Consider the following 17762-nt stretch of genomic DNA (forward strand, 5'->3'; position numbering starts at 1 on the left):
GTATGTGTGTTTTCCTACCTAAAGCTGGTTGTGGGATCTGTGGATCCCCCCGAATATGTCTGGTGGAATCCGGGGTGCACTCACCCACAGGGCTCAGACCAGAGGAGGGGTGAGCGGCGGAAGGGGCGTGCTAGCGCTGGCTATGGGTTCTATGGATCCCCCAGAATGTGTCTGGTGGAATCCGGGGTGCACTCACCCGCAGGCCTCAGACCGGAGGAGGGGTAAGCAGTGGAAGGGGCGTGCTAGCGCTGGCTATGGGTTCTATGAATCCCCCAGAATGTGTCTGGGGGACTCCGGGGTGCACTCACCTGCAGGCCTCAGACTGGAGGAGGGGCGAGCAGCGGAAGGGGCGTGCTAACACTGGCTATGGGTTCTATGGATCCCCCAGAATGTGTCTGGGGGACTCCTGGGTGCACTCACCCGCAGGCCTCAGATTGGAGGAGGGGCGAGCGGCAGAAGGGGCATGCTAGCACTGGCTATGGGTTCTATGGATCCCCCCAGAATGTGTCTGGGGGACTCTGGGATGCACTCACCCGCAGGCCTCAGACTGGAGGAGGGGCAAGCGGCGGAAGGGGAGTGCTAGCACTGGCTATGGGTTCTATGGATCCCCCAGAATGTGTCTGGGGGACACCTGGGTGCACTCACTTGCAGGCCTCAGACTGGAGGAGGGCCGAGCGGCGGAAGGGGCATGCTAGCACTGGCTATGGGTTCTATGGATCCCACAGAATGTGTCTGGGGGACACCTGGGTGCACTCACCCACAGGCCTCCAATATACTATTTCATTAATTTAGTTTACTTGCTTATATGCTAGGGGAAACTAATTTAATGTATGATACACATAAACATTCTATAGTATTATATAATTTTATGTAGTGTTTCAGAAAAGAGTTTAATTAGAATATCAGCTAGGGTGTTGATGGTAGAAATTTGTTCCTACTTCTTGATGCCTTGAGAGGATAAGTTCCTTAGTTTTGGTTTACAAGACCAAAGTAATATTTATAGTATCAGGGCAAAACTTTTTTTTAGTAATTTGTCTTTTGTGATTCCTGAGGATGGTATTAGGATTAGGATAATGGAGGAGTAGCTGATGGAGGCTAGTTGTCCGATGATAGTAAATGGGTATTCTACAGGTTGACCTCCAATTGAGGTCAGGATAAGTAGATTTGCTACTAGGATTCAATATAAGGCTTGTGTGATTGGATGGAAGATGAAGCTGCTTGTTTTGAGGTATGAAGGAAAGATGACTAAGGCATGGTATCTGTCCAGGAGAAAATTAATATAGTGGGGTGTAAGCTGTCAGTGAAGGAGTAAATGAGTGTTCCGACCTCTCAAATGTTATGACATCACTGCTATTGGCTGTTTTATTCCTGATGTTTACAAATCCAGGATTTTTACCAATCTCAATGGAAATGAAATATGTTGGCTATATTAGCGCAGTAATTGATACAACTGGCATATAAAGTTGGAGTTGGATGAGGTCTATGTTATGAAAAATAACCAGAAACAATGACTTTCCTCATACAGATGCAAAAGTGAGTCTATTTTAAAAGTGTGGCACATGAACAATATTATTTATGAGTAGTGAAAGAAAAAAACAGGAAAGAAAGAAAAAGAAACTATTAAATGAAGTTAGGGCAGGTCTGGCATTTGTCAAGGAAATTGATATTTAGAGGTGTTTTGCAAAGTACTTATGCTCATGCAGATTTTGTGAACCATAGTGTCCTCAGTGACTGTTGTTGGGCATAGATCCTCAGTTACAACAAAACATTCTAAACTGAACACTGAATTTTGCTTTTAGAACCCCAAGTGTATATCTGGCATGAAATCTTGCATGTCTCCAACACAGAGTGAATCCATTAGAGCCATATTCAATGAAGTCCTGACACTGTGTTGTTTCAGAGGGAAGGCACCTGGACTGACAACAGGTTTTCACTGGAAGCAGCTGACAGAGGACTCTCAGGACTCTACTTCAGCCATCATGAAACTACTCTTTTTTCTTCTTTCCCATGTTAGCAGTCTTATGGCAACAAAAGAGGCAACATTTTGTGATGATGAATACCACAGCTACCACACAGACCAAGAGGAATGCAATCACATCCAGAGAGTGGTACTGGAACCAGCTAAGGTCATGCAGAGCTGGGCGAAGGTGCTTGGCTCCTTTGTTGCGCATGACATACTCGATCCAGAAGATAGCTCGGTCCAGGGGCTTCATTGGCTGGTCATGGTGGATTCTGGATAATCTCATGGCATTCTCTTTATAGCTGCAAGGACAGTGTATACAACTATAATTAAAGAAAAACTAATTTGCCAAATTACCTAACATTTGTTTAGTTGGGATTAAGTCCCACAAGCAACTCAAAATAAATCACATAGACTTGCCACACAAGTGATGTGTTTTATAGTGTCAGAGAGGAGAGTTGAGTGACAGGGAGGTCAGTGAAACATATTTGTTTATCACAGGTTTTCTCTGAACTTGGTGTGTAGCTGACACTGAAATTACTTAGTGATCTCCTGTATGCACCTTCAGCTTCTCAGTTACACATGCTGGCTTATTTTTGCTTGATTCTTTAAAGAATATTTATTTTTAATTTGAAATTTGTAGATGAGCAATATTTATTGGTAAGAGAAAGTTAGTAAGGAGGAGCACTAACCTTTTGTGTGTATTTGTGTATTTGCAACATGTAACACATGATTTATGACCAAGAAGGGAGTAGACACAGAATTCTCTTAAGCTCTACAGGGTCATTCGTCATCTTGGATATCGCCTCTCTAGTTTCAGATTCTTCTATTCTCTTCTGCCTGTTTCCTAATTCCTTTTTATAGCTAGTCTCCTGTTTTGAAAACATTTGTTGAGTATGATTCTTCCTTGCACAAAGTTCCACCAGTATTCTCACCAGAATAAAAGCAAAGCAATTTTGTTCCTGGACTAAGAGACTGTATGTAAGAACTAGCAGCACTTTTTGTGTTATTTAGCCTCTGGATCTTCTGATTAAGTACATATTTATACTGGCAAACCTTGAAGCTACCCATAGTGTGCTCCGGGTATGATAAGAATTTAATATTGTCTCTCACAGTTAGTACTATTTATGGAATATTGCATATCATTATAGAAGTTAAATAAACTTTTACCAAAAATTTTATAGCTTCAGAAAATATGGGTAAATTTTTACTTTTTCATTAAGATTAAGGTTCATGATTACTTTATTATGTATTATTCTATTATATTTAGAAGTAGTTTCCTTGTTACCTATAAATATATATTTGTGATATTATTTATGTATATAAAATAGGTTCACACTAACCATGTCTCATTAATTGAAATATAAATTTAGCATAACTTTATCATTAAATATAAGTGCAAATTTCAGATATGTGAAATCACAAAGTTTTTCAAAATCATTGTTTTTCTTTTTTTTTTCTTCTTTTTTTTTTTCGAGACAGGGTTTCTCTGTGTAGCCCTGGCTGTCCTGGAACTCACTCTGTAGACCAGGCTGTCCTCAAAATCAAAAATCCACCTGCCTCTGCCTCCCAAGTGTTGGGATTAAAAGAAAATCATTCTTTTTCAAATAAGATCAATCTCAATGTGATAATTATGTGAATCTATCAATATTTTTAAAGGAATAGTTATTCACACCAATATCAGTGTTCATATTTTCACTAAGGAGGCTGAAGCAGACAGATTCATATGAGTTCATGGCTGGTTCTGTGATTTTATAGTAAGACTATGTTCTAAAAATGAAAAAAAATGACATCTATCTTAAAAGAAAAACTAACTTCAAACAAATAAGCAAGCAAGCAAACAAACAGACTCACGAAGGATCATTAATGACAGTCTTCAAGGCAGTGAGGAGGTCTGTAGCTGACAGTGTGTTGAAGTCCACTCTAACAGCTGCTCCCTTGGCTACCATATGGTTAATATTATCAGGTTGATCAGCAAACAAGGGAATACCAACAATAGGAATGCCATGATAGATCGCCTCATAGATGCCATTGGTCCCACCATGAGCTATAAAAGCTTTGGTTTTTGGATGACCTGCAGTGTGAAGAAGTATTACATAATTATTCATCATAAAAATAAAAAGAGGGGAAATATAAAGGCTCAGAAGAGGGCTGTTTTCATGTAAGTATATTATTATAGCCACAACCCTGTAGTGACTTTTGCCTTACCAAGAAGGTCATTCTGGGGGATCCACTTGTACAGCCGAGTGTTGGATCCTAAGGTGTCTGGTTTCTTACCATCAAATCTCCACAGAACCTGTTACACACAGACAATACCTTATTTAATTACAGACATTTCAAAGCTCTGGTATATTTTGATTCTGGGGAATCGAGATTACTCAGTTGAACATTATCCAGATGATGGACAATAAAATATAAGAAAGGGGAATTCTAAAATAGTATGAGATATTAAAAGGTTGCAATAAAGAATATATTTTTTGTACATGGCTTCATAATAACTTGAACATGACATTTAATTATACTAATTATATATGTCTGATAATTAGTGACAAAATTGTGTATATATGAAATTTTTAGACAGATAATATAATCAGTATTGGCAAAACCATGGTCAATTTATAATAGTTTATGATTATGTATATTTCATACATAATGTGATATATAGGATATGTGTACATATACATTCTCAATATTACATCTTTATAAGTCTTAGGAACACTATTTTACCTTTGTTTTTGTGTTTCTTTGGCTGTTTATTATAATGGCGTTCATTTTGATTTATAATATGGTATAATTTACTATTTCTAGAAATAATTTCTTTCTTAACAAGAATTAAATTTCCTTTTTTTCAGATAATTTATTAAGGACTGTCCATGGAAAAATGTCAGCAGGAATATTGAAAATATGCTTTCTCTTGTTTTGAATACATTTCATGTTTAGTATCAAACAAGTTCTAAAGTAAAACGAATGCTCACAAACTAAAATGTGAACTGCAAGTCTTTATTTTCTGTATGCTTGAGTTTAGTAAATTAAATAAACTCCATAATAGGAGAAATTAGTATCAAGAAATAGAGTGAATTTAGCTTACAAACATCCAAACACTGCTACTGTTTGACAGTCATGCATTAATACAATTTATGGAGTGGGAGCTGCTAGATTCTTCCTATGTTATCCTTGTTTACATGCGACTCCATTCCAATCTCTTTCACCATCCAGGAAAACAAGCTTGCTTGATGTGCTGAAAACAGAATTCCTCCTGATGAGCTCATAATTTCTTAATAATAATTTCATATTCATCAGTCCTCTCATATTTTCCTACATCAGTTATTAGGAAGAACATATTTTTCCTCTTTCTTTACAGACATTCTTGTTTCATTTTCTGTATGTGGATGTTTTGCCTGCATGTAATTCTCTGCACTGTGAGTGTTCTTCCTGGGGGTATGAAGAGCAGATTAGATTCCCTGGCAATTGAGTTGGGGACACTTGTGAGCTACTGTGTAATTTCTGGCAGTCAAGCCCAGTTGCTCTGGAAGAGCATCCTGTGCCCTTAGTGCATCACTGAGGCATGTCTCCAGCCCCACAAATAATATTTCTCATTATTATATTTCCTCCTCCTGTTTTTCCTTCCTTTCATTCATTCTTTTACTAATCTTTTTTTCTCACTTCTTTTGAGGCATTGGCCCATGAAATAGCCCAGAAATGCTTGGAAATCAACTTGAAGTCTAAACTGGTTGGAAATATGAAGAAAAAGACCTACTTCAGAGGTCTAAGCACCAACATGTCAGGTATGCACAACCATGCAGGATCTACGTGTGATCTTTCAGGTCATAATGTGAATCAAAAACAAACTAATATTCTATTCTTTGCAATTCATAATTTTCTTTTTAATATGGTGTATGAGGTGCATAAGAAACACCCAGTTACTTTACTTTTCACAGAAACTTTTCCCACTGTAATCCTTTCTTGTTTTCCACAGTCTTATAATACATTTTTGTTTCACCTAGTGGACACTTTCTCTTACCTTCTGTGGAATCTGGGCAAGAGCAGAAGCAACTGCATTGGCCTTTTCCTCTGTCATGTTTTTAACCATTGATCCCAGAGAAAACACCACCACACCATGTTCTCCAGAGCTCTGAACAAATTCTTCCATTTCCTATGAAGACAGTTGTGGCATCACAAATATATAGCTGCAAGGGTAGCATTGTCTAAAGGGCTGAGACCAACATTACCAGAGGAAGTCTCAAAATCACAGGAATTATTTTAGGAAGACCAGTGAGTGTATCCTTTGCCTTATCACAAATATATAGCTGCATGGGTAGCATTGTCCAAAAACTGAGAGCACCATTACCAGAGGAAATCTCAAAATCACAAGAATTATTTTAGAAAGTCCCATGAGTGTTTCCAGTGCCTCAGTCCTTAGTGTTCTTGAAGAATGCATTTGTACTATTAGTATAATTGACCAAAATTAAAAAGTTAGAGAGAATAAAGTATTTTTAATAGAGAGGTCACTGAAATTTAGAGGATCATTAGGAGATATTTTAAAAACAACTTGAGAAGGAAGGAGAAAGAATATAAGATCCAGGGTGGTTGGATGACATCTCATTGTCTACCAGATACAATAACACTGATGCACTTACAAACTCACAGAGCCTGTAGCAACATGTCTAAACCATTCATACGTTTAAGTCACATGAATTCCAGCATTGAGAGTAGAAAATAGTCATGGACTTCCGTTTCTAACTAAGAAGCTATTTGCAATTGATATCTGATATCAAAGGGTTAAATCAGCTCTCCCTAATAGAGAGTGACTGGGTAAATCACTTATACACCAGAGCAGGTCCCAAGCTCAGGCAGGGGTATTTAGCCAACCAACAATAGATGCCCTGCTTTTTATCCTTCGTGTGTTATTTTCTCTCCTTTTGTTTGCTTGCATATTTTTGGGCTCATTGCTTTTAAGTCCATTCATTTGATTTTACTTTTTGTGATTTCTTTGAGAGAAATGAGAGGGAGGAGTAATGAAAGAGGGAGTGAAAAGCAGAATGGGACGGAGGAAGTGGGAGAGGTTGATGAGAGATAAGATAGGAAGTCTAAGAGGGGGACAAGGGGGTAGCAGCATTTGAGATATAAATGAGTTAATTTAATTTTTTATTCTCACATTGAAAAGAGAGAAATTATCTGTAGTACATTTTAAATAAAAATAATGATGTTTGTACAGCCAAAAAAAGAAAAGAAAAAAGAAAAGAAAAAAGAAAAGAAATCTCTATAATATTGGGAAAAACAAAATACAAAAAAAAAAAAAAAAAAAAAAAAACCCCTAGCAATGTATTGCATAATCCCAGTAGCCCTGGTAATAAATTAGGAATTGAAGAAGAGGAGTACCTTACAGTAAAAACTTATGAAGAACAAATATATCAAAATGAAGAGATGGTCTAAAGAGTTGGCGAATATTTGTAAATTGTCCAGAGAGTGTGTTAATTACCAAAAACCCTCTGTGGCTCTGCCAGAGCCTGAAATATACACAGGTGGGTGCTGGCAGGTAACTACTGAACTGATCACAGAGTCCACAATGGAGGAGTTAGAGGGAAGACTGAAGGAGTTTAAGGGGTTTGTGGCCCCTGGGGAGAGTGACATTATCAACCAACCAGAGCTGTCAGTGTCTAAACAGCCACCTGGGAACAGACATGGAGGGACCCATGGCTCCAGCTGTATATGTAGTGGAGGATGGCCTTGTTGGGCATCAGTGGAGGAGAAGGTTCTAGGTCCCCAAAAGGCTGGATGCCCCAGAGTGGGGGAATTCGAGGGCAGGAGGCTGGAATGGGTATATGGTTCGGGCACACCCTCATAAAAGCAGGAGGAGGGGAATGGGATAAGAAGATTTGGAGGCGGGATTGGGAAAGAGGATAACATTTGAAATGTAGATAAATAAATTATCCAACAAAAAAAAAGAAAGAAAAGAAAAGAAAGGAAAAAAAACCCCAGATAATGGAATTGGCTATTGCAGTAGAGCATTCGAGACTGTCAACAATTTAATATTACCCATGTTACTAGGATTCCTTATAATCCTCAAGGACAAGCTACTGTGGAAGGGGCCCATGGACCTTTAAAAGAATATCTTCATAAAATAAAAATGGGGAGGTATATCCATTTACACCACAAATTTATTTATATCATGTTCCTTATATTTTACATTTTTTAAAAATTTGGATGTCACGGAATTTTGCTGAGTGTCTATGGCACCTTACAACTAAGCATTCTTATGCCGAGGTGAAAGGAAAAGTATCCACTTACTGGCATAAGCATGATCCCCATCAGAAAAGAAAAAAGAAATAAGAAAGAGGGTATGTTTGTGTTTTTTCTGAAGGAAGCAGAAGGAGCATGGTGGCTGCCAGAGTAACAGGTGTGACAGGCTGATGCTGGAACAAAGAATGATGTTGACATGTGAGCTTGCTGAGTGCCCTGAAAATGGTGACTGGGAAGGTGTATTGGGCCTATGTTCCCGACCCACTTTTGGTTACCTATATCCCAGATGGGACAAGCTGCTTTGCCTCAAGTTTTTATATTTGCTGGACAGAGAATCCAAAAGAGAATTTATAATGAGCCGTGTATTTTTCTTAAATGTGACCAGTTGTTCAGACTTAATTATGAACTGGCAAAGAAATCAGTCCAATATTGGAAATAACAGTCTTCACTTGGAAGGCTGGTTCTGGACATTTTCAGAGACATATTTGGAAGTTAGCTGCAGTTTTCTATGATAATATGTTAGCAAGAGATACAGTAAGAAGTAAGTTCAGATCAGGGACTAGACAAGGCTGCCCACTCTCACCTTACCTATTCAATATAGTACTGGAAGTCCTAGCTAGAGCAATTAGACAACAAAAGAAAGTCAAAGGGATACAGATAGGAAAGGAAGAAGTCAAAATTTCACTATTTGCAGATGATATGATAGTATACTTAAGTGACCCTAAAACTTCCACCAGAGAACTCCTAAACCTGATAAACAACTTTAGCAATGTGGCTGGATATAAAATCAACTCAAACAAATCAGTGGCCTTCCTCTATTCAAAGGATAAACGGGCTGAGAAAGAAATTAGGGAAATGACACCCTTCACAATAGCCACAAATAAAATAAGATATCCTGGAGTGAATCTAACCAAGCAAGTGAAAGATCTGTATGACAAGAACTTCAAGTCTCTGAAGAAAGAAATCGAAGATCTCAGAAGATGAAAAGATCTCCCATGCTCCTGGATTGGCAGGATTAACTTAGTAAAAATGACCATCCTGCCAAAAGCAATCTACAGATTCAATGCAATACCCATCAAAATTCCAAATAAATTCTTCATAGAGATAGAAAGAGCAATCTACAAATTCATTTGGAATAACAAAAAACCTAGGATAGTGAGAACTATTCTCAACAATAAAAAAACTTCTGGGGGAATCACCATCCCTGAGCACAAAATGTACTACAGAGTAGTACTGATAAAAACTGCATGGTATTGGTACAGAGACAGACAGGAAGATCAATGGAATAGAATTGAAGACCCAGAAATGAACCCACACACCTATGGTCACTTGATCTTTGACAAGGGAGCTAAAACCATCCAGTGGAAAAAGGACAGCATTTTCAACAAGTGGTGCTGACTCAACTGGAGGTCAACATGTAGAAGGATGCAAATTAATCCATTCTTATCCCCTTGTACAAAGCTCAACTCCAAGTGGATAAAGGACCTTCACATAAAGCCAGATACACTGAAAATAATAGAAGAGAAGTTGGGGAAGACCCTCGAATACCTAGGCACAGGGGAAAAGTTCCTGAACAGAACACCAATGGCTTATGCTCTAAGATCAAGTATCAACAAATGGGACCTCATCAAATTGCAAAGCTTCTGTAAGGCAAAGGACACTGTCAACAAGACAAAACAGCAACCAACAGATTTGGAAAAGATCATTACCAATCCTACATCCAATAGAGGGCTAATATCGAATATATACAAAGAACTCAAGAAATTAGATGCCAAACAACAAAATAACCCCATCAAAAATGGGGTACAGAGCTAAACAAAGAATTCTCAACTGAGGAAACATGAATGACCATGAAGCACCTTAAGAAATGTTCAACATCCTTAGTCATCAGGGAAATGCAAATCAAAACAACACTGAGATACCACCTGACACCAGTCAGAATGGCTAAGATCAAAAATTCAGGTGATAGTAGATGCTGGCAAGGATATGAAAAAAGAGGAACACTCCTTCATTGTTGGTGGGGTTGCAAACTGGTACAACCACTCTGGAAGTCAGTCTGGCAGTTCCTCAGAAAATTGGACATAGCACTACCTGAGGACCCAGCTATACCACTCCTGGGCATATACCCAGAAAATGCCCCAATATATAACAAAGACATATGCTCCACGATGTTCATAGCAGCCTTATTTATACTAGCCAAAAGCTGGAAAGATCCCAGATGCCCTTCAACAGAGGAATGGATACAAAAAATGTGGTACATTTACACAATGGAATATTACGCAGCTATTAAAAATAATGAATTTGAGAAATTCTTAGGTAAATGGATGGAACTAGAAAATATCATCCTGAGTGAGGTATCCCAATCACAAAAGAATACACATGGTATTTACTCACTGATAAGCGGAGATTAGCCCAAAAGTTTGAAACAACAAAGATTCAACTACCAGATGACATGAAGCTCATGAAGAAGAAAGAACAAGTGAAGATGCCTAGGTCTTTCTTAGGAGGAGTAACTAAATACTCAAGGGAGCAAATATGGAGACAAAGTGTGGGACCGAATCTGAAGGAGAGATTATATGGAGACCATTCCACCTGGGTATTCATTCCATGTGCAGTCCCCAAAAGTAGACACTGATATGGATGTCAGGAAGGGAAATCTGACAGCAGCCTGATAAGGCTGTCTCCTTAGAGGTCCCCCGGAGTCTGACATACCCAGAGGCAGATACTCACAGCTAACCATTAATCTAATCAAAGGTTCCCAATGGAGGAGTTAGAGAGTAAACTGAAGGAGCCTAAAGTGTTGGTGGCCTCATGAGGAGAGCAACAATACCAACCAGCCAGAGCTCCCCAGGGTCTAAACCACCAGCCTAGGAGCACATATGGAGTGCCACATGACTCCAGCTGTACATGTAGGAGAGGATGGCCTTATTGGGCATAGGTGGGAGTTGAGGTCAATGGTACCTTGAAGGCTGAGCACTGACAGTGGGGGAGTAATCTGAGGGTGGGGAGGGGGATTGGAGGGTAGGTGGGTAAACACCCTCATAGAAGCAGGTGGAGGGGGGATGGGATAAGGGGTTCCTGGGAGGTGGGGGGAATGTGGTAAGGGGATAAAATTTGAAATGTAAATATAATATTAAATAAAAGAGGGAAAAATAAAGAAAACTGGTTAGAACCAACATCCCTAATAAAATGTCAGTCCTCTTAAAAAAAAAAACTATCTTGATACTAAAATTTGTTTTGAGAATTGTATATTGCAGAATGATCAGCCTTGGTGTTTCTACTCAACAAGCAAGCTGGGCAGACCTGCTCAAACCTCGGAGGTCCGGGAATTCCATCTGGAGGCAGTGAAGAGACAGCATCAGAGGCTTATCAATTTGCTCTTTCCCCTACTCCTCTTCTAATATCTCAATGGCCATATTCAGCTTTAAGAAGCTAATGATGAGTCAGCGCCCCTATTCCTTGGGTTTGGGGACTAAGGTGGTAAATGTTGGGCTGTCTTTCTAGGGAAAAGTAGTGGTTTTGTGGGAATAGAGAGGGTTAACTAGGGTTTATTGCATAGCCATAACCTATTAGTAGAAATCTGTATAATTAGTATCAAGATGAAGATATAAATTCTTAAACGGCACCAATTTACTTTGATTACAAATTTTAATGTTTTCATTGGTACGAGCTTCTTATTGATATAAGAGTGAGATGAATATTGTTACCCTCATAGGCATTGTACCAGTATAAGACACTTAGGAATACAAGGCTTAGACCAAGTCCTTCTTTAACTTTTTAAAACTGATTTGAGATTGTCAGCCTGTCAGTTAAGGGGCTACAGCAAATTCATGGGTTGGAGTTTATTATAAGGGTGTTTTCTATGTTTTATTTAGAAATAGCTGAGTGGAGTCAACAGGCAACAGTCCAGATTGCCTTACATGGATAGTTGGTTTTCAAAACATCAGAAATCCACAGAATTGACATGACAAACATTTCTGTATTAATGTTCATTTTGATTAGAGACCTGTCTGCTCCTGACAGCTTCATATACTGAATTCTAAGAAGAAATTGAGCATCTTTGGAGTTATTCCAGTTGTGGTGAGACAGCCAATAGACAAGAAGTGACTCTTTCCTTCTAGAGATAAATTACTGTCCAGAAAAGGACACACTTGCAGAATAGTCAACTGATTATATCTGCCTATACAGAGTAATCATTCCTTAATTATTCTGCAGCACTAAGGTCTGTCAGATGATCCTGGGCCAGAAGGCAGAAGAACAGATGCTCCAACGTTATGTAGTAGAGGGAGTGTCCAGGTGTTCAGAGGTCTCTATAAATTGGCTAAGTTTTAGAAGTTATGCTTTGTGCTTCCCACAATTATAGTTAACTCAGTCATTCTGGATTTCTGACGGGGTTGAAAACTTACAGCCTCATAGCCAATCCTGGCTATTTACCTTGCGAGAAACGATTTGAGGGGATGGTCGTCAGCTGACATTCATCCTAAAGCCAGGTACAGAACTAAATGTTTTAGTTAGGGTAGATGACAGAGGTTCTGGTTAGTCAACAAAATGATGGACTGGGTATGAGGACTATCTTGTACCTCACTGGTACAAATTGGCATAATTATGCTCTAATTGTATTCTGAGAGAAAAGTTTCATTTTAACAGGAAGGGTGATATGTAGGAGGAGCTAATGTGGGAGGAGTGCTGAGAGGAAAAGAAGGAGTAAGTAGAGGAGGAGAAGAAGGAGAGAAGAAGCTAGGTGATGAAAAACAGAAAGAGGGGGGAGACAGGGAGGCAGGTGATCATGTATCTCCACCAGTCAAAGATAGTTGATATATCTAGGTTGGGTAGTGGGTTACACCACTGATTGAGCAATACCAAACTTATAAAGCCTATGATTAACATTTTTTAAAAAAATGTATAAATGCAAAAAGAAAAGGGGGCATGGGATAGGGTTTTTCTAAGGGGGGGGAATGGGGAAAGGGGATGGCATCTGAAGTGTAAATAAAATATCTAATAAAAAATTTAAAAAAAGAAAGAAAAAAGAAATAAAAGAAGTAAGTTCAGAAGGGAATTTAAATCTTAGGCTAGAAGAAGTAATTTCAGGCATGAAAATGACTTTGGGCTAGGACAGGAAAGTAGGCTCAGATATTTTGGTCATCCTGATAAGCCCTTAGAAATAGTGATCAAGGGAGTCATCACAGAACTTTGTTTAGTTTTTTGCTTATTTTTTGACTATTTGTGTTGATTTTCTTGCTTGTTCCTTGACTATTTGCATCCATGGCATTGCTTGTTCCTCAACCTAGAAATGACCTTAATACTTGCTTGTAATTGAAATGGCATAAAAGCAAAAAGGAGGAGGGGGGATGGCATAGGGGCATTCTTTGGGGGAATTATGGGGAAAGAGGGTAAAATCTGAACTGGCTGGGCGGTGGTGGTGCACACCTTTAATCCCAGCACTTGGGAGGCGGAGGCAAGAGGTTTTCTGAGTTCGAGGCCAGCCTGGTCTACAGAGTGAGTTCCAGGACAGCCACGGCTATACAGAGAAACCCTGTCTTGAAAAAACAAACAAACAAAAAAAGCAAAAAAAAAAAAACTGAATTGTAAATAAAAACAATATCCAATAAAAAAAGAAAGAAAAGAAAAAATAAGATTTCAGAAAAAAAACCCTCTAACATCAAAAGAAAAATGAATTCAATAAGCTTAGACCAATAGTCTAAATTAGTTGTTCCCTCAGATGAAGTAGCCTCCAATTATCTGAGAAATTTTCAATAATTTTAGCTATCAGAAAAATTCAATACATATATGTCACTTTTCCATCATAATCCAGTTATAATTAATGTCATAACAATTTAAATAATATAATGTTCTCCTACAGATATTATGAAAATGGAATACTTATGCATTTATCCTTGTTGGAAATGTCAAATGATATCAATATAAAAACATAAATAATTTTCTTGATATCAATATAAAACATGAATAATTTACTTCATAGAAATAACATTAGTATGATATATACAGTTAACCTATGCCACCCTTTGGTGATATCTGAGGGAAATAGTTGTACAGAAAAAAATCCACATAATAGTGCTTACTACATCACTATTTGCAAAGCCCCTAATATAGAATTAGCTTAGATATTCTTCAACTGATTAATGTGAAAAGGTGTTCATCAATAATAAACCATAAATAATAATGCTTTACCCAGGGAGTCAAAATATTATTATTATATAATGTCAGGTAAACAGTTATTGTTTAGTGGACATGATGTTAAGGAGTAAGCCAGACACAGAAATATAAGTGTTGTTTCCTTTTTCATATGTGGAAACTACAAAGACGAAATCAAAATACCTGCAAAATGTAAATGTAGAAAGACTATAGGGAAGTGGAAATGTAAAAGGGAGCAGTGTGTGGAACACACACACACATGAAGCTGTCTAACTCCGCCTGCGTGCCATGCTATAACCTGCTTAGTTAGGTCTGGAGTTCTTGGCAGTTGTCTGTTTTCCTCTCTCTTCTTTTCATCTGCTAATTTAACCCTGTACACTGGCCAGGCAGTGAAACAACACAAGGATTTGAGGACATTACCTCTGATCTCTGTTGGATATTTCTTTAACTATCTATCTATCTATCTATCTATCTATCTATCTATCTATCTATCTATCTCTAATTATACAATATATAACATGTATTACACTGTATACAATAGTTCCTCATCAGTATAAATTTTCAAGTAGAATATAATTTCTCTTTAACAAAGAAATTGTTTCTTTGTTTCTTTAGCTGTTCAATACATATCTGGCATTTATTATATCTTCCTTGAAGAGAATATAAATGTATTTTATGAGTTACCTAAACATCCTTAAATCACTGACTAAATTCTAAAGTGATTTGACACTTTGTTTGATACTTATGAGAAACAGAGATGTAAGAAAATATTATATATGTCAATTGTCAGAGAGTTCTAACCCACTTTTTATACCTGTCAGGAAACCAAACATCTGAAAAGAAACCAAACATCTAATGAACTGTTTCAGTGAAAAAGAAAAAACTGTTTATCAAGAGAAACAATATAGAGTTACCTTAGGCAGTGGTTTGGCTGGTTTGCAATGGAGTCCTCCAACAAAGTCAAAATTAGGTAAGAAAGGATGAGGAAATTGCAAGTCCCAGAAGGTTCGAATGAGCCATATGTCTGCCTTCCCCATCATCTCAGTTAATGTAGTGGGTCTCCCTGTACCCCAAAACACATAAAATATACAATGGTTGAAGGAGATTGTCTGGAATATAGCAGGTGATTTCTGTGAGTTGAGATCATGTAGACAAGCAATTTAAGATGTTTGAATTATGAGTTATGATATAATTATAACATAAATATTAATTGTGTGAAAATTCCATTGATTTGCAAAGTTATGCCAATGAATTTGAAACATTGTGAGTCTTGCAAAGAAGCTTGAAAATGATTAGTAAAACAGCTTTCATAGAATATTTATTTTAATAGAATATTTAGTCTACTTTATACAATTTCCTATTCTCTTGATTTCTGATTCTTTAAATAAACAGTAATAATTTGTAAAGTATGACTAAGTTACTTTTATCACTGCTGTACTGTTTCTATTACAGGAAACTCATAGTACTATCTTAGTTGTATTCATCAAAGATATAGCTAGATATTTCCATAAATAGTTCTAAATTCTTTCTACTATTAATTTAGGTAGTATTTCATTTAATAAAAAGATATTTAATAATTAATAAAAATGTGCATTTTGTAGAAAGATTTAAGGCTTTAAGACACAAGTTTTACAGATCTGAGACATTTCAAATCTAAGAACATCAAGTTGCTTTGACTGTTTCTAGTTCTAGTGATAGATACTATCTAATTGTGAAAAACCTTTCATGATATACTTGATAAATGTTTTAATTTCTAAGTTGATGTGTTTTTTTTTCAGTGCTACACAGATAGTTGAGGTAGTAATTATGAGTCTGTAGTTTTCTCATTTACAGTTATTAAAGTAGTCAATGAAACATAGAGTTTCCTTCACTGAGAAAAACATAGAGTACATCAAACGATTATCAAGAGAAATCTTCCTTGTCTCACTTTGCATGGTTACTAATTTCTGGTGTGTTCTGATCAGTTACTCTACAGTATTTTGCCTTGTTTTGAGGATCTCTGCTTGTTTCCTATTTTTACTTTATCACCTCACAATTAACAATCTCATTCTATGATTTTATATTCACCTATACACACTCACATTCAAAGTAACATCAAGTCAGAATTTCCCAGTAACAATAAAAGGCACAGCTTACCTAGAACATCACTGTAAAGCTGACTCCAGGACTTTTCATTAAATGTTTGGAACCAAAAGTCAAAATACAGCACCTGCAACATATTCTTCACCCTTTCTACAAACGTCATGCGGTCACTTAATTCTGACAGAACCACAGGTACATAGGAAGGGGGGAGTGGAAGCCCCCCGCTGTACTTTTCATATCTGTATCCAGGACAGAAGCGAAGACTGTACACCAAAGGTGTGTTAAGCAGTTCTGCCAGCAGCTCACCACAGGGACCCACAGCATCTGCGAGAATGACATCAAACTTAGATCCTTGGAGTTTTTTCATAAGACTCTTATTCCAGACTACTGCTTTGCAGAAAGTTTCAATAATGTCTGAATATTCACTGAAGACTTTTTGCATTTTTGAATAACATGTCCAGAATGAATGTTTTGTAAAATCATTTGTCCATTCATCTATCCATTTTCCAACACTATATTCAAACTCCTCTTTACTCAAAGGTGCAGAATAAATCTCAAAATTGATAGAAGATTCATTGTTGGGCCCAATGAGAATAGAAGCAGAAGATACAAGAACGGTGACTTCATGACCTCTCTGCACAAGTTCATCCAGAATTATCTTGATATTCATCCAATGGCTGTATTCTGTGGGCCACACTAGCACTTTTCCACAGGCTCCATTTCTAAAGTAGCATATAAGGTGTATCAACAGAAAAAATGAAGTCTGTTTCAGAGACATCTTCTTGAAAGGAAATGCTTTTGATAACTCTCATTCTTTGTATATTTTCTGCTTTTATGTCAAGTTCAATCAATCAAGAAGTTAACATATAACTTCTAAACAAATCACTGACTAGAGAAGTCTGATGGTGTAACGTCCTTGTAAATACACCCTTGGAACATGAACTCAAGGTTAACAAAGTTTGTTTATTTGGTATTTTTTTTTGTCCCTGATAATATTGAGCTAAAATTGATCCACTTCTTATAAGCAAGTGTCGTGTCTTGAATATAACATATTAGTATATAGAAAGAGTCACAGAAAATAGTCTGTATTTCTTAAGTGTACTTAACATAACTGTAAAGATCAAATAAGGATCTGAGTGAATCAGCATTTCTTAGAACTTGGTGGTTTTTAAAAAAACTTTGATATGTATAATTCATTATGTTACATTGTTTGGTCCATCAAATTGCCATATTTCCTCCCAGAAGGAGGATGTGATCCAATAATGTCCAGGAAAGAACAGAATCTTACAAAACTTCTCTTCTACTATATAATACAAATTACTTGGGT

The 17762-nt window shown here is 37.4% G+C and overlaps 1 protein-coding gene across 1 annotated transcript; it reads right to left on the reverse strand.

Moving 5' to 3' along the window:
• Positions 1–1520: 1520 nt before the first annotated feature.
• Positions 1521–17249, reverse strand: LOC117712352 (UDP-glucuronosyltransferase 2B1). The gene is made up of 6 exons (XM_034508183.2): positions 16490–17249; positions 15268–15416; positions 5982–6113; positions 4169–4256; positions 3815–4034; positions 1521–2262 (listed from the first exon to the last, which is right to left on the reverse strand). Exons 1-6 carry the CDS (start codon positions 17211–17213, stop codon positions 1986–1988), a joined length of 1590 nt encoding a protein of 529 aa, XP_034364074.1. The 5' UTR covers positions 17214–17249; the 3' UTR covers positions 1521–1985.
• Positions 17250–17762: the final 513 nt, after the last annotated feature.

This window comes from Arvicanthis niloticus, chromosome 7 (genome assembly GCF_011762505.2).
Source record: "Arvicanthis niloticus isolate mArvNil1 chromosome 7, mArvNil1.pat.X, whole genome shotgun sequence".
Classification (NCBI taxonomy): domain Eukaryota; kingdom Metazoa; phylum Chordata; class Mammalia; order Rodentia; family Muridae; genus Arvicanthis; species Arvicanthis niloticus.

What these genes read in the sequence shown, in the direction of transcription:
- LOC117712352 (XM_034508183.2), bottom strand. Translation starts at nt 17,213, where the DNA reads ATGTCTCTGAAACAGACTTCATTTTTTCTGTTGATACACCTTATATGC. An exon ending in CAGCCAAACCACTGCCTAAG is followed by an intron (nt 6,114 to 15,267) that starts GTAACTCTATAT and finishes CTGTCTTCATAG; the next exon opens with GAAATGGAAGAATTTGTTCA. An exon ending in ACTGTCATTAATGATCCTTC is followed by an intron (nt 2,263 to 3,814) that starts GTGAGTCTGTTT and finishes CTGTCCTTGCAG; the next exon opens with CTATAAAGAGAATGCCATGA.